Here is a 25,396-nt window from a genome sequence, read left to right as displayed (position 1 = left end):
CACTATCAGCAACATGATAACGTACATTATAATGCTTTAAAGATTCAAAGGCACATTTAAAATACGGAAAGAATTAAGTTTCTTTCATTCTACATATGCACTGAAACTAGTGGCTCTCTTCACTGAATAAATCTCAACACTTAAAGAACGAATTTAAGCCTGAAAACTCTATTTATATAAAGATAGCTTCTAAACTCATCAAATACCTTCTCATACTTATTTTTGTGATGATGTTCTTTTTTTCTATCCCAATTTGCAATATATTGCAAATAATCAAATCCTAGCCTGCAATCTTTTATGTAGTCCTAAAGAACACAATGAATTTTTCTCCCTAGAGTTATTAAATTCAGACATATGTAATTTAATGCCTGGAGACACTTAACTGCTGCTGACATTTTTGACACCAGATGTAATTAGTAACCTAGAATTCTTTCTCCAAAACTACCTATGACATATGTGAAGACCCAAAATTGTAACTCAAGATTAAAGTCTTACTAACCTTTTCTGCAAAATATTAAAGCTGTCTAATCTCATATTTTGCAAATGTAATAAAGGAAAATGAAAATGCCATTAGCAATGGCAAGTTATGACCATTTCATACCTGGATAAAACAATAATGCTTTTTCATGTATTCATGTAATTCGGAACTGGTTATTTTATTCCTCTGAGGAGTTGCTTCAAATTGTTTGAGACACAGCTTAAAAGAAAGCTGAGGTACGAACAACCACCAAAGAAATGGGAGACTTTCCTAAAAACCACTATTTTGACCATGTCATTCCTGTGCTCAAAATCTTTAATAGCTCTCTACTACTTTCATAAATTCAAACTCTGTGGCCCATCCTCCCTTTCCAGCTTTACTCCTCCCTATTTTCCCACCCTGATCAAAATTATTCTAGTTATTCCAAAAGAATTTCATACTACTCAATTTTTTGTAAGGATATTCACAACAGTTATTGTATAAAGAAATTATGAAATTTAGAAACAATTTAAGGTCAAAGGAACATCCAAAGAATACCACATTATCATTAAAAAAGTAAAAAAAAAAACCCGATGAATCACAGATCTGTACCCCTGAAACAAATAATACATTATATGTTAATAATAAAAAATATATATATTAATAAAAAAATAAAATAAGATTCTCAACCAGAATTATAGACAACCTCAGATATTTAGAATACAACTGAGTCTGACATATATACCTAAACCTAGATATTCCAGAAAGAGCTCAAGTACCTTCTCTAAAATATGGGGACTGAAGAAATCCCACATAAGTACACATCCTATTGTACATATGCTAGCAATGTGATTCTACCTTCGGATAATTCGGAGTTCAGAAAAATAAAACATATGTGGTCTGATTAAAAAAAAAAAAAAAGTCATGTTCTCCAAGAGCATGGAGATATGCTTACAGACCTATTTTAAAAATTGAGAACCGTGGGCACCTGGGTGGCTCAGTTGGTTAAGCGACTGCCTTCGGCTCAGGTCATGATCCTGGAGTCCCGGGATCGAGTCCCGCATCGGGCTCCTTGCTCTGCGAGGAGTCTGCTTCTTCCTCTGACCCTCCCCCCCCTCATGCTCTCTCTCTCTCTCAAATAAATAAATAAAATCTTTAAAAAAAAAAAAAAAAATTGAGAACCGTGACTATTTTTTAAAATGTTACAAAGAATAACAGGTTATTCAAGAAACCAAAAGCACATCATTACTACTAAAAAACAGCTAGGTAGTATAGTTCAGAAACACCTGTTCACCATAATGAAGACGTAACAGAGAAACAGTTTTCCCAAATATCAGCTACAGATAATAATCACAGGACTGGCTATATTGCCACCAAGAGTTAAATGTAATAGAAACAACTAAATATCTAAGTTATTAAATACATCTTTAAAGAATACAACTATAATTTATTCCTGCAAAAAAACTATTGATGTGCTAAATGGATCTTATCTTTCAAAAGACTAAAAAGTAACTCCAGCGAGGTTTGGGGGTTATAAGAAGCACTCTTGGAATTTTATTACCACCAAACCTATAATATTTCAGTATATACTTAATAAATGAAATAAATTATCTAAAAAAAAGGGGATATGGTTCCTTTAGGGCATAGACTGCCCCCCCTCCCACCCCTACTTCAGCCATAAAATTCTAGAACTCTGTTTCCATTGTGAAACTTCATGGGCTTAATATAGAAATTCTGTAGACAATTTTGATAAATGCTCTAAATCTTCAATAGACTACTAGATTTATGCAAAACACAAGAAGCACAGAATAACTGCTATTAAAAATGCTATTCAGAATATTCAGAAACTACCAACTCACTTTGGAAACAAATTAACCAATACCTAGTGAGAATTTTTATTCATATAAGAACCCAAAGGATTCAACCAGTCCAATTAAACCATGTTGAGAGCAAAGGACTATTTCTGTTTAATTCTAGCATTTAGAATATTTTAAAAGCCTTTACAATTTTTTTCAGTCTTGTAATAGTCCTTTAAAAAAAGAAAAGAAACCAGAACTCTAAGTCCTTCATACACCAAAAGTATAGCCCAAATCCATTCTCTTTTCTCTATTTTCTCAGCTACCACCTAGTTTTAGTAACCAACACTTCCCCTAAATGCCTCCTAACCGACCTCTCTCTAGCTTTACTCTTGTCCTCCTACAATCCTTTGTCTACACAAGCAGAACATTTTGTGCAAAATGTACACAAGATCATATCACGTCATCTTAAAAGTCTCCCACCACAAATAATGAAATTCAAACCCCTTACAAGATGAAACGTGACTCTCTAGCTCTCATACCATGCTCTAGCTATGTACTAGCCTTCTTTTTATCCTCCAACTCACGCGCCCTCACACACCTGCTGCTCCCTTTGCTAGAAATGCCTTCCACTCCCTCATTTCCCCAGACTCTCCACGTGGCTTGCTCCTCTTCAGGATTCAGGCCTCATCTCCAGTGTAAAGTCATCAGACTTACCATATAAAATCTGGGTAAATACTTTTAAAAAAATTATTCACTGTTTATCTGAAATTCTAACTGGGGCATCCTGCTCCAGTGTCATCTCTTTAGAGGTTTTCCCTATTATCATCAAATCTGAAGAATCTGCTCTATCATAATCCTATTTTCTTCATAGTATCTGTCAATCTCCGGAAATTACCTTGTTCACTTCTTTGGTTTACCCATTTATTGTCATTTTCTACCTCCATTCTATAACATGTAGTTCACCTCTCTCCTCTTCTAACCCTCATGCCAAACCTCTACCCCATGCTAGCACCACAAAAACAGGGCCTTTTCTTGTTTTGAACTGTTTCCCAAATCTAACACAGCACCTAGTACAAAGTAAGCACTCATAAAACATCTACTGAATGAAAGAATGCTCTAAATTTACTTGCTTTCTAAGGTGTTTAGAATTACTTCCTTCTAATTCCATCCCTGTGAAATAATTTTAAAGTTCCAGAAGGAAAATCAGACAAGGTTTCTAATGCAAGCAAGTGATCTGAATATCACAGGTTTATGTGATTCATTTTATTACTATTGTACTGCAACAAGACAAATAAGAGCTGTTCAAAATTATTTGTACATGACCAGAAATAGCTCTATAAATATAGAAACATTATTAAAGGTATGCTTATAGAAAACAGACTTTATAAGGATGTAAAACTATGCAAATCCACTGTACCGTCTTAATAGAACTCCTTTGTTTTTCTTCCCAAACACCACTGCTCAACTCGAGTGTACAATGAATATTTGCCTCTCTGTCATAGGATCCAAAAATGAGTAACCTGCAGTATAAAAATAAAACAAGGAGACTATTATACCAGTTATACGCAATAAAATTTTTCTCTGATTATATCAAGAAATAATAAATTACTCCATTACTATTTATAATTTTGGTAACAGGAAAAAAAAAAATTAAGTCAAACCCTTAGTACACCCTCTAGTGGAAAAGTGAAGTAAAGCTAAAATTACGTGAAATTCCGGGACAAGCTGTTTCTTACAGCTAAGTCAAACAGAAAGTGGTATGTATTCATGAGGCAAACAAACTGACCAGACAGCAAAAGCTTCGGATCTTCAAATCAGACTGTTGAATTTAAAAAATAAGTTGCAGAGTGATATACATAGTATCATACCACCTCTGTAAAAATTAACACATTCATAAAATAGTACAATATAGTTGCTTATGAACACACCCACACACTTATCCATCTAACAGTGTGACTTCAGGCAAATTATTTAACTTCTCAAAAGCCATCTCTTTCTCTGAAAAATTCAGGGCAAAAATAATAACACTTAGAGCTGTTGTGAGAACAAAAGAAGACAATGCACACAAGGCATTGAGTATAGCACCCAGCAAACACTAAGTGCTCCGTAAGTGTTTGCTATTTCTATTATCTTCAAAACAATTGTCAAGGAGTAACAGCATCGCCTAATTTTACTGTTTAGTATTCAGATCTAAAAAGGAGATCTCAGGCCCAATCTTGAGATGATATAAAGCAGTCTTATTATTGAAGGAAAAAAATATTACCCACATGTCTAGCTTCCATATTACCTGTCTTCTAAATCAGAACATAAGTCTACCAAATTATTTCAAGAGTAAGCTTGAGAGTAGCTTTAGCGTTAATCAACATTTTGACTGCTACTCTATTACTTTATGTCTACACAAAGATCATGGGGATAGAAGTGAGATTAAAAAAAAAAAAAGGTAGATAAAACTTATTAGAGTAATATGAGAAAACTGTGTCCTAAGGTTGGAGACCACTAGCAAATCATGTCCATACTTCACAAACTGGCTTCATAAACTAAAAACCTGAATAAACTCATGGCAAAACAAAAACAAAATCAACCCTAAATTTAAATAGTTTTTAATCTTAAAAGTAAATTTAAACTTAGTGCTTAACAGCCTACTGCCAAAAAATTAAGAAGAGTCATAATTATAAAATACTAAGTTTAGAAAAATGAGAATTTTCATTCATCAAAGCTCTGCTGCCACCATCTGGTCAAAAGAGTAAACTACCTATAGGTCTTTACTACGATGCACAGAAGGCTATGCACCAAATTCCCAGAAAGATATTAAAATTCCCAAAAGATATTAATCTTCAGGATTCAGGAATGAGAAAGCACATTTATCAGAACCCTTCCCTGAAACCACAACACTTTTATCATATTTTTATAACACCTTTTTAATGTTTTTTAAAAAGAATAACACAAAATTTAACAATGATTAACTTAAAATGAGTCACAGAACTGAATATAAGAGAAGAAAACATAAATTCAAATCTTTGTGACCTTGACTTAGGCGATGGTTTCTTAAGATAGGACAGCAAAAGTACAAGTACCAAAGGGAAAAAAAAATAAATGGGACTTCAACAAAATTAAAATTTTTGTGCTTCAAAGGACACCACCAAGTAAGTGAAAAGACAATTCACAGAATGGGAGAAAATATTTGCAACTCAGGTATCTCATAAGGGTCTAGTATAACTCAATTTAAAATTGGACATTTCTCCATAGAAGATATGCAAATAGCCAATAAGGACATGTAAATAGGCTCAACATCATTAGCCGTCAGGGAAATGAAAATCAAAACCACAATGAGATATGCTGCTTCACACTCACTAGATGGCTAATCAAAAAAGGAGACAAGTACTGGTGAGGATGTAGAGAAATGAATACCTGTACTTTGCTGGAGGGAAGTAAAATGGTGCAGCCACTCTGAAAAATAGTTTGGCAGTTCCTTCAAAAGTTAACATATGCACAGCAGCACATCCATTCCTGGTATATAACCAAGAGAAATGAAAGCATACATTCATGCAAAAACTTAACATGCATGTTCATAGCAGCATTATTCTTAAGAGCCAAAATGTGAAAACAACCCATATGCCCATCATCTGATGAAGAGGTAAATAAAATGTGGCATATACACACGATGGAATATTATTTGGCAATAAGAGGAAATGAATTAATGATAAATGATATATGCTACAATATGAATGAACCTCAAAAACATACTAAGTGAAAGAAGCCAGTCACAAAAGACCACATACTGTTATGAATCCACATTTATATGAAAGGTTTGCAGTAAGCAAATTTATAGAGACAAAGTAGATTAGTGGTTACTTAGGCCTGGGGAGGAGGACTAGGGGGATTAGGGACTGACTGCTAATGGGTATGGGGTTTCTTTAGGAGGAACAAAAATGTTCTAAAATTAGATTGTGATGATGGTTGCACAACCCTGTGAATGTACTAAAACACAATGAACTGTACACTTTACATGGATGAATTGTATGGTATGTGAATTATACCTCAATAAAGCTGATTAAAGAAAAAAGAATAATGTATGATCATGACAATGAATAGTAATGATTAGGGTTACACTAAAACTTTTAAACATTTTAATATTCGTTACAAAAAGATATAATAAATACTTGGCTTATCATTACTATGAATCAATATATTGTGACAAGATTCATATTTCAATAAAGCGTAAGCATGATTTTTATCTGGTATTTGATAACAGAAAACATTAAAAGGGTACCTTGAAACCAAATAAATTCCAAATGAAAATCATTTAAAATACTGAAATACCACAAATATTTAACATTTAATAGTTATTCTTAACAATGAAATTTTAAAGTACACAAAGCATTAGTTGCCCTGATAAACCTGATCCCAGACACAGAAAACTTTCATTTTGCATTGCTAACAACTGGTCCAACTGTTAAAAGTATTTCCAAAAACAACTCCAGATTGGCTGTTAGGGTTCATTTTGCTTCAGATAACTTTATTTCTTTTTTTAATAATGAAGATATTTTCCTTGACCGTCCAGAATTTGGTTTTACCACTGAAATAGATACTGCTTTTATTAATTCTGATTTTAGATCAATTTCTGGTTCTATGTCAGAGTATCCCACAACATTCACTTCTTCTCTTTACGTTTCTTCCATTAAAGCACTTACAAAGAACTGTAGCCTATACTGAATATTCAAGTACCAGAAAAAGCCGGGAAACATTATTAGTACTCTAACAAAGTAACTTCAGTTTCTCTCAGGAAAGTTAACAACACAACACAGAAGCTTCTGTCGTACTGCCCATTTAAGGATTTATTTTGCTTAGAAAACTTATTTCTTGAAAAAAAAAAAAAGCATCATTTCCTAGGGTTTGTATAAAGTATACTATGTATATAAATTTATTAATATTTATTTTGTTTGCAAGAATGACTCCCAATTAGCAGACAGGGCAAAAGCTGCACCCAAGACTGACTGCTCAGACCATGACTGTTCCCCTCTATAAACTCCGTATCTGGTCCTCAGGACACACTTCCTATCAGTGTCTCCTGTGCCTGCTTGTGACGTGTTATCAGGGGATTCCTGCACCCAATAATGACTATGTTGAATGCTAAGCTTTAATTCTCACAGAAGAATTATAACATTTCCCCCCATTTTCTTGATCTCTTGACTGTTATCTCTTGAGATTTGGAAAAACATGTAAATTTCTGGAGAAATGCCAGGAAGAATTTCCTACCGAAACACAAGTACCAGCTGGTTAGGTGAATTTAGAAAGCATTTGCTTTAGTTTAGGCAGAATATTTAAAACAAGAATCAATTTTCATCCTACATCCCTATGCACTTACAATTCAGTCTTGAGTTAAACAAAGGCTTTCCATTCAGATTATATAAGCACCAGAAATACATAGTTACAATCACTGGCTAATACATATTTTGAGTCAAATGAACACTCAATATATGCTGAATAAGCAAGAAATGGTACAAAAATTTTTTACTAAACTACTTTGAAAGGGGGAAGAGTCCATACTGCTGAACAAAATGACAAAGGAAATTGCCTTTAGACCCCTGTCTCCTGAAAGAGGTATTATTTCCAAGTTCAAAAGGTTAATTTTTCTAAAGACAGAAGTATACTGAAACCTCATGTTAAATATAAACACAAACACCACCTATCAAGAGACAGAATTTATATGACTCAAGACCAAACCACCGAGAAAAGGAAAGTAATTCCCAATGTGCCCTTCTGTAAGAATCTCATTTTACACCGAAAAGGAAAAATAAAAATCCTTTTTTTTTTTTAAATGATTAATTTGAAAGGAGTCTTGCACCTGTAGGGAGTCAAATAACAATTCACTGGTTGTGAAAAGAATCAAACGTAGCCGACCTCCTCCTGTACAGGCTTAGGCCTATACTACCCCTCCCTTCCCCCTGAAACCATCCTACTCAGAACTCAACTCTCTTATCTATGACAAAGACTTCCAAACCTAATGTCCAGTCCTTGTCTTTTTCCTGCTTTGCTTCTTTTTCTTTTTTAAAAAGATTTATTTATTTTGAGACAGAGAGAGAGAGCCCGCGAGTGGGAGGAGGGGCAGAGGGGGAGAGAGAGAATCCCAAGCAGACACCACGCTGAGCACAGAGCCCAACCCGGGGCTCAATCTCATGACCCCGAGACCATGACCTGAGCTGGAAGCTCAACTGACTGAGCCACCCAGGCACCCCTCTCCTGCTTTGCTTCTAAAATCCCAAGTGTACAGACCACTTGTACAGGGAAATCTAACCATACCCTACACTACTAAAGATATATGAAATCACATTCATCTCCCTCTGAAAAAAGCACCTCTATTTCTCCCACTAGTCCTAAAAGGCAGTAGCTGTGTCTTGCTCTTTATAACCTCCAATATCTAGAAAAATAATCAATACTTGATGACCAAATCCAAGTCAATTTTACCATAATTTTACTCAACTCAAATCTTTAACAGTCATTTGCCTCCCCCACCTATACCCATCCACATATTCAGCCACTCAGGAAACCCTGTCCTAGTTATCCTATCTGTCCCTTTCTTTCTGTCCCTACTGATCCATATCTTTTAAGTGCTTACCTCTTCACCTTTACCCTGTTAACACCTCTTAATTAGGCTCTAGGGCTTTAACCTTTCTCTCTATGCAATCTACCTTATAAGTAGCAATCTTTTTAAAACAAGTGTTTAATATAACCTTGAGACACCTTCAATAACTTCCCTCTGATTAAAGGATAACTATCTTGGACTTTTCTGTTAGCAAATTTGGCCCTGATTTTTCACATAAGCATCTATATTTCACTCAGACAGGTCCCTGAAAATACAAATTTTCACTTTTGTCTTATTGGCTCTTTTCCCAATCACCTACATGATTTTAATTTTTTTTGTTTTAAACTTTAATTTAAATTCTAGTTATTTAACATATAGTGTAATATTGGTTTCAGGAGAATTTAGTGATTCATCACTTACATATAACACCCAGTGCTCATCGTAACAAGTGCCCTCCTTAATACCCATCACCCATTTAACCCACCCCCCACCTCCCTCCCTCCATCAACCCTCAGTTGTTCTCTATAGTTATGAGTCTCTTATGGTCTGCTTCCCTCTTTTTCCCCTCTTCCATATGTTCATCTGTTTTGTTTCTTAAATTTCACATGAGTGAAATCATATAGTATTTGTCTTTCTCTGACTTAATTTCGTTAGCATAATATACTCTAGCTCCATCCATTCGTTACAAATGGCAAGATTTCAATTCTTTTTGGTGGCTGAGTAATACTGCAGTGTGTGTGTGTGTATATATATATATATATATATATATATATATATATATATATATCCCATCTTCTTTATCCATTCATCAGGTGATGGATATTTGGCCTCTCTCCATAGTTTGGCTATGGTTAATAACATTGCTTCAAACATCGGGGTGCAGGTACCCCATAAAATCTGCATTTTTGTATCCTCTGGGTAAATACCTAGTAGTACAATTGCTGGGTCACAGGGTAGTTCTATTTTTAACTTTTTGAGGAACCTCCATACTGTTTTCCAGACTGGCTGCACTAGTTAGCATTCCCACCAACAGAGTAAGAGGGTTCCCATTTCTCCGCATCCTCACCAACATCTGTTGTTTCCTGTGTTGTTTATTTTAGCCATTCTGATAGGTGTGAGGGGGTAGCTCATTGTGGCTTTCATTCGTATTTCCCTGATGATGAGTGACGTTGAGCATCTTTTCATGTGTCTATTAGCCATCTGGATGTTTTCTTTTGAAAAATGTCTATTCATGTCTTCTGCCCATTTCTTAATTGGATTATTTCTGTTTCTTGGGTGTTGAGTTTGGTATGTTCTTTTTTTTTTTTTTTAATTTTTTTTTAAGATTTTATTTATTTGCGAGAGAGACAATGAGAGACAGAGAGCATGAGAGGGAGGAGGGTCAGAGGGAGAAGCAGACTCCCTGCTGAGCAGGGAGCTCGATGTGGGACTCGATCCCGGGACTCCAGGATCATGACCCGAGCCGAAGGCAGTCGCTTAACCAACTGAGCCACCCAGGCGCCCCAAGTTTGGTATGTTCTTTACAGATTTTGGATACTACCCCTTATCAGGTCATTTGCAAATATCTTCTCCCATTCCACAGGCCGCCTTTTAGTTTTATTGTTTCCTCTGATATGCAGAAGCTTTTTATCTTGATGAAGTCCCAATAGTTCATTTTTGCTTTTGTTTCCCTTGCCTCCAGAGATGTGTCTAGTAAGAAGTTGCTATGGCCAAGGTCAAAAAGGTTGTTGCCTATGTTCTCCTATAGGATTTTGATGGTTTCCTGTCTCACATTTAGGTCTCACATCAATTTTGAATTTATTTTTGTGTATGGTATAAGAAAGCGGTCCAGTTTCATTCTTCTGCATGTTGCTGTCTGTCCAGTTTTCCCAACACCATTTGTTGAAGAGACTGTCTTTTCTCCATTGGATATTCTTTCCTGCTTTGTTGAAGATTAGTTGACCATATAGTTGTGGGTTCATTTCTGGGTTTTCTATTCTGTTCCACTGATCTATGCATCTGTTTTTTGCCAGTACCATACTGCTTGATGACTACAGCTTTGTAATATAGCTAGCTTGAAGTTCAGCATTGTGATGCCTCCAGCTTTGCTTTTCTTTTTCAGGACTGCTTTGGCTATTCAGGGTCTTTTGTGTTTCCAAACAAATTTTAGGATTGTTTGTTCTAGATCTGTGAAAAATGCTGGTGGTATTTTGATAGGGACTGCATTAAATGCGTAGATTGCTTTGGGTAGTGCAGATATTTTAACCATGTTTGGTTAAATCCATCCAATCCATCAGCATGGAATGTTTTCCCATTTCTTTGTGTCTTCAATTTCTTTCATAAGTGTTTTATAGTTTTCAGAGTACAGATCTTTTACCTCTTTGGTTAGGTTTATTCCTAGGTATCTCATTATTTTTGGTTGCAACTGTAAATGGGATCGGTTCCTTGAGTTCTTTTCCTGCTGCTTCATTATGGTGGGGTTATATCAAATTCAGAGTTACAGACCTTTATAATTATAGATGTACATAGCTTTAAAGACCTGAAGGAATAATATTCAGCAACAATTCCAAGTAATTCCTCCCATTTTTCAACATCATTCACACAAATTTAAATGTCTCATATTTGAGCTAATTTCCTCTGAGCTCTCCTTTCATGAAGGAAAGACTTCAGCCTTCATCTAAATGATACTGAATTCATTATTAGTACACAAGATCTGTCCCAAGATCTTCCTGAAAGGGTAACATTTTAAAAATAATGTCTTGCCCTCAAACAGGTAAAAAATTTCCAAAATTTGTATATTTCTAACATAAAATGAAAAATTTTTGGACCAGATTTTTCCTTGATAAGATTTTTTTTTAAGGATATAAAGATAACAGAATGAGGGATTTTGGAGTCAGACAAACCTAGATTCAAATTCTAGACAGGACGTGTTGGGCAAGTGACCTATAGATCTCAATTCATCATCTATAACATAGATGTAATAATGCTAACTTTGTAAAGATATTCTGAGAGCCAGAAATAATGAATGCGAAGTGCCTATTACATGTTATATACTGCAGATAATAAATGCTATTAATAACAATGTAAGTATTCGCAGGGTCATGCTCCCAAATATCTTCAAATTTAGCTAGGTTTTTTCCCTTTTTAAAAAAGATAAAATATCAAACATTAAAGTAAATACAGATAATATAACAACACCCATTTATCAACTACTCAGAGAAAAAAAAAAGTTACCACTAGAATAAAAAATAACCAAGTGAATAGAATCAAACAATACTATAACCTAAATGAAGGATTCACAAACCAATGCAAGGTAGAAATTATTTTGTGGTTGTAACTTCTAAAACAGCTTGTCTTGTAAATGAATTTCAAAATCCATCATGTTAACAGGCTTCTCTACAGAAGAACTAAACATTTTGCTATATAACATGGACATAGTGCCATTAAAGGATTAATTCCTACTATCAAAATGTCACCTTGAAGCTGCCTCCCCTAATACAGGCATATCTCCTTTTATTGTGCTTCACTTTATTGTGCTTCAGAGATACTGTGCTTTTTACAAATTGAAGGTCTGTATCAAGTCTAAATTCTAAAAATATTTGATTCACAGAACAGGAAGAACAGAAAGGACAGAGGAGCAAAAAACCAAACCAAGCCAAACAGATGAGACAAAAAATAAATGGCAAAATGACAGACCTAAATATAACTTAATCATTACATTAAATGTGAATGAATTAAACAGTCTAATGAAAAGGCAGAGATTGTTAGACTACACATAAAAGAACCGTTTATATTTAAATATAAAAAAGACTGAAAGTAAGAAACTGTAGAAAAAAACACAGAAACCGTACAAACAATAAACATAAGAAAACTGTAGCATCTTTATCAGTTTAGACAAAATAAATACCAAGACAAGAAATATTATGAGACAAAAAAGGACCCTTCGTAATGGTAAAAGGGTCAGTATGTCAAGAAGAAATATACACCTAATAACTACAAGAAAGAGATAAACTCATAGTCATGCTTGAAGATTTATACACACTTTTATTCAGTAATTGACAGAACTAGACTAAAAAAATTAGTAAAGATACAGAAGATCTGAATGACTGTACAGGCACTCCTTACTTTGAGTTACTACATAGAACTCTGTCCCTGCTTTGCACTGTTCTGATATGCAGGGTTTTGGTTAACATAGTTCCATGTGGAGTAAGGACTGTCTGTATATGTTTTTGTATAGTTTTGGGTTTTGGAAGTATGTTAATGCCCCACATATTAAAATAAGAATCAATAAGGATGGAAAGGCAGGGGTGGGAGGGAGGGAAACTGAAACTGAAAGCAAACAGAAAAGAATAAACCCAGCTATATTTCAAATGCATAACATAACACGCTGAAGGGGGAAAATTAATCTAATTCATGAAAATAGTACTTGACCATATGCCCTTAATCTTGGGTAGAGTGGGGGAGAACTGCAAATAAATCCTGAATTTCTTTTTTTTTTTATTGTTATGTTAATCACCATACATTACTTCATTAGTTTTTGATGTAGTGTTCCATGATTCATTGTTTGTGCATAACACCCCGTGCTCCATGCAGAACATGCCCTCTTTAATACCCATCATCAGGCTAACCCATCCCCCCACCCCCCTCCCCTCTAGAACCCTCCGTTTGTTTTTCAGAGTCCATCGTCTCTCATGGTTCGTCTCCCCCTCCGATTTCCCGCCCCTTCATTCTTCCCCTCCTGCTATCTTCTTTTTTTTTTCCTTAACATATATTGCATTATTTGTTTCAGAGGTACAGATCTGTGATTCAACAGTCTTGTACAATTCACAGCGCTCACCATAGCACATACCCTCCCCAGTGTCTATCACACAGCCACCCCATCCCTCCCACCGCCCCCCCCCCACTCCAGCAACCCTCAAGTTTGTTTCCTGAGATTAAGAATTCCTCATATCAGTGAGGTCATATGATACATGTCTTTCTCTGATTAACTTATAAATCCTGAATTTCTTTTCGTAAGTATGTTTTCTCTACTTATACAGACAAAGCAAGTCTGAAACTATCTGAGATGTATTACGGGATAAAGCAAATGAGTAAACTGCTGATGTTACTGGGAGCCAGGGTTCAAGGGACAAAAATATGAAAGGAGCAAAAACCAAGGCACAGAACAACCCTATGAGAATGAACTGGAATTGGATATATTGGGTCAATTCACGATTTCTAAATTATATATGTGTTGTATGTATTATATACCTGTAAGTGTCTATACATGTATGTATTTGTTAACTGTCCACTAATGGGGCCTCTGATTATATACGAGTAGCAATGACTATACCCAACACGCAGATCTTGATTTTTAGTATTATTTTCTACTAAAAGGAACCAAGGCTCTTTGGAAAAATAGCGGATTCTATGACTGAGACAGAGAAGATACAAAATGAACCTAGAACAGCTGTTATACCACAGAGTGATAAAGACCTTTAAAAAAAAATAAAAAGAGGGCGCCTGGGTGGCTCAGTTGGTTAAGCGACTGCCTTCGGCTCAGGTCATGATCCTGGAGTCCCGGGATCGAGTCCCGCATCGGGCTCCCTGCTCAGCGGGGAGTCTGCTTCTCCCTCTGACCCTCCTCCCTCTCATGCTCTCTGTCTCTCATTGTCTCTCTCGCAAATAAATAAAATCTTAAAAAAAAAAAAAATAAATAAATAAAAAGAAGCAATAAAAGACAAGTTTACGTCAGATGCAGCATAACGGAGCCAGTTTGAAGAGGCTCCCAGAGGCCCAATTCGGGACAACTTAGGCACCAAAATAATTAAGGAGAGTCAAAGAAAAAAACAGGAATCCATGCATCCATGCTGATAATAGATAATTAGGGAATAAGGGAAGACTCCTGGTAATGGAGTAGAATGTCAACTGCTGTGGTTTTCTGTCTTTGTGTTAACATTTGAAAAAATTTTAAATGATGTATTTTTGGAACCCAGTAAAACAAAACACTTTAGAAGCTACTGACAAAATATAGACTTTAGAACAGTGTGACTCAGTGAAGAACTGACCTTAATCAGAATTTCCTATCTATAATTAGGACAGGCTATCCTAAATATACTGCTTTAGAGTACAGAACTCTCACACACAAAATCTCATAGGCTTTGCATTCACCAACTACAATCTTAGTTTGTTTAAAATGTAACTGGTTGATAAAATAAGCCAAAGAAAAGAAAATATATTATATCAATGTCTTTTAACATAAAGATGTATATGACAAATCCCATCTAGAATTTGGTGCCAGAATTTCTTTTCCCCTGAAGAACATGTACGGTACACCAGAAAATAAGAGCTAAGTAATCCATCAAGTTTCCTTTGCTGCCAGAAAATTGATCTTTTCTTCTCTATATGGTTATTTTTTATATAATTTATCTTCTATTTAACTGCACATGGGCATATATTTTCTCTGCAAAATACCTCAAATCCTTTAAGATGGAATATAATTTATGAGATAAATTGTAAATCTAAAAATAATCTTAATATGATTGCAACACGAATGTTTAATTTAGTCTTCTAATAGCAGTGCTATGAATACAGCAATTGAGTTCATCTATGGTTAAAAAAAATCAGCTATAGTCAATGCAAAAAAAATTCAGAATGACTGTTTTTTAAAAAATTTGACAAATACAAAGTGTTAGAACCAATTTTTACAAGTGAAGTTGTGTTTCTGCCCCCAAGATTTTAATCGGGAAATTCAAAACTATATTTCAGATAATTAGAAAATAACTTCCCTTTACACCGTGAGACCCTTTTAAAGTAATAAAATTCAAAGTCCAGGGAGCACCTGGGTGGCTCAGTCAGTTAAGTGTCTGCCTTTGGCTCGGGTCTTGATCTCAGGGTCCTGGGATAGAGCCCTGCATGGGGCTCCCTGCTCAGTGGGGAGTCTGCTTCTCCCTCTCCCTCTGCCAACTCGTGCTCTCTCTCAAATAAATAAAATCTTAAAAAAATTCCAGTTTTCACAACCAAATACACAAAGAAAAATATACTTTTGTTTAAAGATTTGTTTTCTTCTTGATAAATACTATGATTATATTAAGGCATAATAATAGAGACTACTGGGGCGCCTGGGTGGCTCAGTCTGTTGAGCATCTGACTCTTGATTTCAGCTCAGGTCATGACCTTAGGGTTGTGGGATAGAGCCCTGCACTGGGCTCCTTGCTCAGCATGGAGTCTGCCTGTCCCTCTCCCTCTGTTCCTATCCCTGCTCCCCCCCCGTCACTTGCGCAATCTTTCTCAAATTAATAAATAAATAAAAATCTTAAAAAAAAAATAAAAGCTACATCTGTCGAAGGCCTGCTATGCAGCAGGCACTGCGGGTTATGTACCCACCTCTGATCACAATTACCAGCAAGGCAGCAAGCACCCTCGCCCATCCTAGAGATGTGCAACTTGTACAAGGACATACAGCAGTAAGAGCACATGGCTAAGATATGAACACAGCACTTTCTACCTCAAATGCCAGTATTATTTCCACAACTCCAATATTTTCAGTAAAGTTTGTTTTCTATGGATACTTCTGATTTGTTTCCTCATCGGCAAAATGCATTTAAAAATGCATTTCCCTCTGTAAGTCTGAAACTACATCAAAATAAAGTTTAAAAAACGTCCTCACAACACAGCCATTACTTCAAATTAAAAAGTTTAAGAAAGAAAAAGAAATCCTCATAGAGAACTATGGTTGCCTGGGGATAATGAGTTTGATGTTCTATTTTATGGACTTGGGAAAAAAATTACTGAAGTTCTATTATTTTTACCAGATTCAAGGTCAAGTTCTACAAGCCTACGAAATAAGCATTCATAAGAATGTTAACCTAAAACTATTAACAATAGTAAATGATACATATGACATTATATCAACTTGAACATGTACGTCTCTTTCAAGCAAGAGAAATGTGAATATGCATGTCTAAAAGCTAAAAACCCAGGAAACTTTAACTCATGACAGCATGCTAATTCGAAACAACTTTATCCACATACAAATGGTCCACAGAAATGTTTTAATTTTAAATGTTTATGTTCTTGCGGCTCCTGGGTGGCTCAGTGGGTTGAGTGTCAGGTCATGATCTCATGGGTCGTGGGATCAAGCTCTGTGCTCGCTGGGAGTCCACTTGAAGATTCTCTCCCCCTGTCCCTCCCCCCAAGCACATGCTCTCCCTCTCTCTAAAATAAATAAATAAATCTTTAAAAAAAATGTTTATGTTCTCTTAAAAATTTGATCATTCAATAATTTTATTCTATTTGCCTCAAACCTTTTCATATCACTAAATGAAGGAGTCATGGTAAAAAATATCTCAAGGGTCTTAAACCTTTAAGTTTCCAAAATTGAAATGATAAGCATTTTTTTTTTTGTCCTCCCTCCAAAAAAAGGGCACTTATTTTTTCTTCCACTTTCTTTACAGTGTCACTTTCTTTCTGCTTTAGAGTTTATATCACACAAAATGAGTTTACATTCAGGAGCAGAAAAAATTATTAAAATATAAATGCTTAGATTACAATAATATGTCCTCTTTAGTTTAAATCCTACAAACTTGGAATCTATCTGACCTGAGAATTCTACTTTTTATACTAAGAAAAAAGTTTAGAAGAAAACAATGTAAGTAAGATTTTAATGAGAATGAATGTTAGAATTCAATTTGAAGACAAAAAGGCAGGGATGAGTAGAAAACAGTAATTTATTCTTTCCTTCATAAACAATTTTAAGTAATCCTTAAACTGTGTGAAAATAACACAGCACCACAATACTAGGTAACTTTACATGGTGGGGTTTATAAAGATAGTGACCGGAAAACGCTTTAGATAGTGTGCTTCCTCCCAAGATATAATCAATCTATAACCCCACCAGCAACATTAAGGCAAAAGAACTAGTTTTTAAAAATTCCTGGCACACTCTTAAATGAATAAATAAAATCTAAAAAAAAAGGGGGGGCACCTGGGTGGCTCAGATGGTTAAGTGCCTGCCCTCAGCTCAGGTCATGATCTCCAGGTCCTGGGATCGAGCCCCATGTCGGGCTCCCAGCTCAGCGAGGAGTGTGCTTCTCCCTCTCCCTCTGCCTCTACCTCTCCCCCTGCTTGTGCTCTGTCTCTGTCTGTCTCTCTCTCAAATGAATAAATAAAATCTTTAAAAAATAAATAAATAAAAATTCCTAGCACATTATCTCTTTATTACACATCATCTACATCATAGTAAACAAATGTATGTTGAATAAGTGAATAATAAATCTCCTTCAAGGCTATCTTTGCAGGTTTGGGGAAGGGTAGATGAGTAGGTAGATTCGGAGAGTTAAGAAATTCTGTCCAAAATTGCCCTTCTAATATTTAAAAGTTGCTATGACTATTTTGGAAAAGATAATCCAATGGTATGATTGTGAATCTACAAGAAATGTGAATCTACAAGAAAATTCACTGAAAGAAAAAAAAACATCTGGTCAAAATTTCCTTAGACACAAATCACGTGAAAAATGTCCTTCCTAATGTTAATGTGACAAACCCAAATTATAATTAGATATTTAATACTCATGCTTACATACCGTATTAGCTTAGCCAATTCAAATTCAGACTTGTGTAGAGCTGTGTTTTTATTGTGTCATTTAACTGTACACTACAGTCCCTTTTACAAAATCTACAGCATATTTAGTCTTTGATAAGAGAATTCCTTTTCAAACAGTCTTTCTGACATGATGACATAAAATACTGAAACATTCCAACACATTCCAACAAAACAAAAAAAATGTTTAGCACATTCTTAGTATACTTAAAATTAACCTATTAGCAAGGACACAAATATATTAGGTACAAAATATAACTGTGTACTCAGGCACTTGTTTTTATTATGGGCGGGAAATAAAAATAGAAGTGATAAGTACCAAATAAGTGGTATAAACAAGTGTCATAGAAATGTAGCATAAGGGCAGTATACTTGTACTTGAAATGATCAGGAGACACATTAAAGAGGCAGGTGTTGAAGTCGATCTAGGAAGTCTGGTTTCAAGAAGCAGAAAATGGGATAGGGCCTTCAGCCTGGAATACAGTGGGGAGTCAACATAAGAAGCTTAGTATGATAAAACATCTAAGGCAGGGAATAGTGAACTATGGTCCATGGGCCAAATCCAGCCCCCTGCTTGTTTTTGTGTAGCCTATAAACTACCATAGGTTTTCACATTTTTAAATGATTGAAAAAAATTAAAAGAATATTTCATGACACACGAAAATTATGAAATTCATATGTAGAGTTTTATGGGTACACAGCCATACCATGTACTATGACTGCTTTCATACTATACGGCCGAGCAACAGAGACCATGTGAATCGTAAAGCCTAAAATATTTACTATCTAGCCCTTGAGAGAGAAAGTTTACCAACATCTTCCTTTAGGAAAGCCTATGTGGCTGAGGCACTCTGAGTGAGGGGCTGAGAGGAGAAAGAAGCCAGAGAGGCAAGAGGGGCATGTAGACCATAGCAAGGATTTGGGTCTATATTCTAGTAACGGGGAAGCCATTAAAGAATTTTAAGTAGGAAAGTGACAAGAAGATTTCCATTTTAAAAAGGCCATTCTGGTGGTTATATCGGTAACCAGTATTAGGAGGAAAGTAAGGAGGTTAGTGTAGTAAGTAGTTCAAGCAAGATATGAACACAGTTTAGACTATAGGGCAGGCAAAGTAAAATAAGGAGGCTGGGCAAGATTATTTCTGAGATCCCTTTCAGCTCTAAAATTTTAAGAATCACAGGGCTTTCTAAGCATTTCTGATTGGTATTTCCAATTATCACATAACAAGTCTCAAAAATGTTATACTATAAACAGCTCTCCAATAGTTAGTAAATTAGAAATATGCCAACAGAGCATCAAGCATTTAAAAAGTCTGGGAATTACTGAAGGACAAATGATCCTCTCCATTAGAATGCTTTCTTAAAATATGGTTTATATTTTTTGCAAGCTGGAAAGGACTAGTTTTATGAAATTCATGATTAAAGATTTACTGATCATACATAATAAATTAACACAAAGGGGGAACAAACACAAACATGCTTAAGTATATTTTCACTGCACTTTCTTTCCCATAATGTAGCAATGATGAAACAAAGAACATACCTGCTACATTCTAACAATGTAACTTTAAGGCGGCCTTCAGTAAGTGCCCATTGTTGTATACGGATATGCTCTTCTTCATCTTCTTCAAATCCTTGCGAAGTTTGGAATGGAAAAAACGGCTTAAACCTGAGAAAAGTAAAGATAAGTCTAAATTTTTGGACAATAAACACCACAGTTTAAAGAGTAATAACAAAACCTACCTGTAGGAAAGCGATGTAAAACAAAAACCTAACACTGCATGAGCCCTAAAAATCCAAAGCTTATCATTCTCCCCTACAACTGGCAGCAGATGGTGTCTTCTCTCTGGCACCCAGACCTCCTGCTTTTTTTTTTTGGCATGCCCTCATTGACAAGGCAAGGTACTTAGAAAAAAGAAAAAGAAAATCTAAAGACCACCATTAGGTCCTGAAACTTGGGTGGGTCAGGACAGTGATTCTTTCTGGACCAGATGGGAAGAGTGTTTCTACAGTACAAGATCAAAATTCAGAATGCACTGTTCTGGAAACAATATAATTCATAGTAATTAGTACATGAGAATGATTAATAATAACAACAATTAATGGTGGCAAAGGTATTCATCAGAATTGTCTACTATTTGCCAGGCAGTGTGTTAAGAGCTTTCCAAGCTTTCTCTTATGTAATGCTCACAATCCTGAGAGGGTGATAGAACCAGCTTCCCTTTCCAGATGAGAATAGTCAGCCTTATAAGTTAAAGGATTTGTTCAGTGTTACATGGTGGGTGGCAAAACCAGAATTCAAGCTAGTCTGACTCCATCAAAGCCCAAACACTTCAGTTACCTATGAATAACTCAGGCCTATATGTGCTTATTCTTTAATACTCTGGTTTTCATGGAGAAGCTTGTGCTGAGTTATGAACTATAGGCTTTAAAAACTTTAATTTGAAACACAATCCATACTCCTTCATTAAAGCAAAGGACAAGGAAAATGAAGAGAAAATTGGGCTCGGGGGCCTATAGTTTTCAATTCACCTTACACATTGTCACCAGACATGATGGCTTCAATGGCTTCTCACTAACCACACACAAAAAGAGACGGTCAAAAGTTCTTGGTTTCACATCCAAGGTCCACCACAATTAATCTTTCCACTGGCATTTTTCCTTATTAGAAACCTTCCTGTACTGAAAGTGTAGTCACCTCATGTACTCTGAAGATACTATGCACATCCCCATTTTCAGGCCTTCTGAAATAACTGGATGTTTTCCCTACTTCTCAAAGCCTAGCCAAATCCTAAACGCTTTTCGTAATCGGCTTTAGGTCCCAGATCACAGCAGAGCACATGCACTGCTTTCACTCTTCTTTATTTTGCAGTCACTTAAATTGCCGTGCATTTATGCCTTGAAATCTCAAACGTGACCTGGTCTCACACTGTTTGTACCCTTCATGCAAATAATCAGGACTCAAGTATGTGTTGAGCTGATTTATAAAAATCCAACACTAAAAATGAAATAAACATTTAGAATATATTAATAGCCCACTACAGTTTATACCGGAAGATATTGATAGAGGGCGAGAAATACTGTTTTACAGTTTCCCAACGAACAGGATAAAAGGACAAACTTTTTAGGGAAAGATAAGTAGGTATATAAACCATGTTCAGTGCTTTTTTCCTGCTTCTGAATTAGGGGGAAGGCAGAAAGTCCTCAATTCCTTAATTTGCATTTGAAGTCATGTGATTCAAACTGGCACCAAATTTTTAGAGGGAAAAAAATTAGGAACTAAATCTATTATGTTAATACATTATTGTAGTTGAGTGCTTTTAACACACAAGTCTTATGGCTCCTGTAGAACACATCACTGTCACTCCATAAAACATTACAAAGATCACTATACTATACACAACCAACTTTGAATGTAACAATCCAGCTAAATCACAGCTGCTCTATGAATCTTTTCTTGTCATATATAAACTTAAAATTCAATAAAAACATTTCCCACAGGTGTGTGACTTCAATGTTCTATGGAATAAAGTCTAACTTGGTTTATTAATGCTGCTAGCAGCGTTTCCTAGAAGTGTTTATGCCACAAAAGTACACTAAAATCACAAAACTGAATTCCATTTAAAAATAACACACTAAACAGTGGGATAAAGCTATTTGTTCACCGAGCTAATAAATAAAATCCACACATTCACATTCCCTAAGGACACCTGGTTTTCAAAACTTTTAAGTCCAAGGCTTTAAGTATCCCAAAACCCATAAAGAAATCTAAACAATAAAGCAGGCTACCCCTTCCTTTTACCTTCCCATCCTACCACATTATCCTTCCTCAGAATTCATGAACCTTTTCTTCTGTTAACCTATCAACTTAAAAATGTCACTGTCTTCTCATTCAAGTTCCCTGAATAAGCTACTTGTACGTCCTCCTGCAGAAGCCTTAAAAAACCAACCCAGAAAGATCAACTTCTGACATGACAGCATGAAGAGCTCCACTGACCCCCTCTGCAATAGAACTGGTGGAAATTATTAAAATAAAAACAAAAACAGAAAGAAAACACGTAAAGCCTCTGAAATGTCCCTAAGGGTAAACAGCAAATGAAGGAACTTCTATTCAAGAAAATCTACAAAAATTTGTTAAGAAAGGTGTGAGTCTGTGGTGCCTAAACCAAGACCGCTCCCTCCAACAAGCTCAGTAAGGAAGAGATTCCACTCTAGACTGCTGCAGCCAAGAACACAAGCGGTCTCACCTCCAGGTCACAGTCAAAGGGAGACTTCCTGAGAAGAGCAGGACAGCAGTGTTTCCCATCCAGCCTTCTGCCTCCTAGTACAGAGCCTAAATTCCAGGCAGGTGTAGTCAAGAGATGGGAGCTCCCTTCCTTGACCCTGCCCCCGTTTGTGGAATGGAGATTTCATGCCGGGCACAGTGCCCTGATCATCTTTGCTCTGGCTCATGCTGCAATGGTTCTATGCCAAGAGAGGCAAGCCTAAAGTACCTCAGGCTGCTGCCACCCCCTCCCCCACTCTTACCGAGCTTCTAGAGTGGGGGTGTCACTCATAGAGAAGCTTGCCATTGTTCCCACCCCCAGCTCCAGAACTCTGACTCAAAATTTTTGCTAAGGGGGCTGGAAAGGGTAAGGCATGCCATAAAAAAAGCTCCTGATCTCTTCCCAAAGGAACTAAGAAGCTCAAACCTAAGTGGAAGGAGATTCATGGATTTAATGAAGATACAGCCTACAATAAAGGTTGCCTAGTTCACAGGAAATAAGACAGCTGGGCGATCTCTCCTGGGGTCAGAACAAGTATCAAACAAAGACCTCAGAAATTATTCCTTCAAAGAAGCCACAATTTGACTGGGTTAGATGGTAGAACAATATATGCCCCAGAGTACTGGTGAAAACAACAGGCACAATGGGGGTAGAGGGTAGACTTCACTAAAATAACCCAGGCAATCACTAAAAAACAAATAAATAATGAACCCTGGGAGGGGGGACCAGGGCTCAAAGTTGCTACAATATTATCTAAAATATTTAATATCCAACAAAAATTGTGAAGCATGCAAAGAACCAGGAAAGCAGATTTCTTTCTGACCCATAAAGCAGAAAGCAGGCAACACAAACTGCCAGTGAGAATGACCAGGTATTGGATTTAACAGAAAAAGAATTCAAAACAGCCATTATAAATATGTCCACGAAAAATTTTAATAGCATGATTAAAGAGGTAAAGGGAGGTATTATGCCAATGTCACATCAAATAGAGAATATCAATGTATATTTAAAAAAAAAAACAACCAAGTGGGAATTCCAGAGTTGAAAACTAACAACTGAAATAAATTCACCAAAAGGGCTCTCAACCATAAATATGAACTGGCAGAAGGAAAGAAGTAGTGAATCTGAAGACAGAGCAACAGACGTTATGCAAGCCAAAGAACAAAGAGAAAAAAGAATAAAGAAAAATGAAGTAAGCCTTAGAGAAATGTGGGAGATCATTAAGTACACCAACACACACATAAGGGGAGCGCCAGAGGGAGGGATGGGGAGGGGAGAGGAGGAGAGAGAGGGAGTAGAAAAAATAGTGAAAGAAATAACAGAGGCAGCCAGTAAGCCCTAAAGCCACAAATTACAGGATTCCATTCATATGAAAATCCAGAATAGAGAAATCTACAGAGACAGAAAGTACATTAGTACTTAGGGTTGGGGTGGTTAGGAGGAGGATAGCTGAAGGGTAGGGGGTTTTCTTTTTTGAGGTGATAAAACTGTTCTAAGAGGGACTGTGGTGATGGTTATACATACCTGTGAATATACTAAAAATCACTGAATTGTAAGCTTTAAATAGGTGAATTTTATGGAATATGAATTATACCTGAATAAAACTGTTAAGAAAAATCCCAACCCAGTTTACCCAGAAAGAATTTCTTATTGTTGCTTTGATATGTAAATGCTTGGTTAGAATTATCTGATTAAATAAGAAACAAAACCATAAATGACAGCTCCGTTAAAATAACTTATAGCCCCTTTTAAGGCTTATGAAAAAGATTAAACAGTTACCATACCAGGTACTGACTAAAAGTCACTTATTTGCTCACTTAATCCTTACAACCACCCCAAAACTGGGCATTTGCAGGTCTAACTAGGTCTTAGAGGTCTCACAAATACTACACACTGAAGCCAAAACTGGAACTTATATTAGTCTGCTAGGGCTGCTGAAACAGAGTACCACAAACTGTGTGGCTTAAAAAACAGAAATTTATTTTCTCATAGTTCTAGAGTCTGAAAGTCCAAGATTAAGATACCAGGAGGTCTGGCGTCCCGTGAGGCCTCTCTCCTTGGCTTGCAGACAGGCACGTTCTTGCTGTGTCCTCTCATGGCTTTTTCTCTCTGCACATACATTCCTGATGTTTCTTCCTCTTCTTATAAGGATACTGGTCCTACTGGATTAAAGCTCCATCCTTATGACCTCACTTAACCTTAATTACCTCATGAAAGGCCCTACCTCAAACACCATTAAGCTGGGGGTTAGGGCTTCAACATATGAATTCTGGGGGACACAATTCAGTCCACAACAAAACTCAAATGTGACTCCAGAGCCTGATCTGACTGCTACCCAGTTTTCTGCAGGAATAATGCACTAAACCTGGCCTGAAGGTACCCAGCAAGGACACTCATGGTTTCACATATATTATTGTTCTTGATCCATAAAATAACATGGTGAAGCACAGTTGCAAATCATTTCTTCATTTTACACAGATAAGGAAACTAGTTCAGAAGAAAACAAAGAGACTGGAGACTGCATCCTTTATTAAAAAGTTACACGAAAATAAATGCCAGCAAAATGAGGGCATAAAGCAAGAAAGAAGAAAGTGATCCAGAAAACAGTGGATCCAAGTCCAGAAAGCAATGATATCGTACACCCAGAAGACAGGTATGTGACAAGCCAAGAGAGAAGTCTGTTGTGGAACAGGGGAAGAAGGCTCCAAGAAAATCTCTTGGAAATAAGGGGAAT

General features: G+C 36.2%; 1 protein-coding gene across 1 annotated transcript in view; it reads right to left on the bottom strand.

The window, feature by feature from the left end:
• PDZD8 (PDZ domain containing 8) overlaps positions 1-25,396 on the bottom strand; it is a 78,568-nt gene that overhangs the window by 34,146 nt on the left and 19,026 nt on the right. The window contains exons 2-3 of the mRNA XM_036106524.2: positions 19,941-20,066; positions 3,674-3,776 (exon numbers count right to left, since the gene is read on the bottom strand). Of these exons, the coding sequence (XP_035962417.1) occupies positions 3,674-3,776; positions 19,941-20,066 (229 nt within the window). The remainder of the gene's footprint in view (positions 1-3,673; positions 3,777-19,940; positions 20,067-25,396) is intronic.

This window comes from Halichoerus grypus, chromosome 7, assembly GCF_964656455.1.
Source record: "Halichoerus grypus chromosome 7, mHalGry1.hap1.1, whole genome shotgun sequence".
Lineage (NCBI taxonomy): Eukaryota > Metazoa > Chordata > Mammalia > Carnivora > Phocidae > Halichoerus > Halichoerus grypus.
The sequence above is the reverse complement of the archived record's forward strand: the minus strand, read 5'-3'. Positions and strand labels throughout refer to the sequence as shown.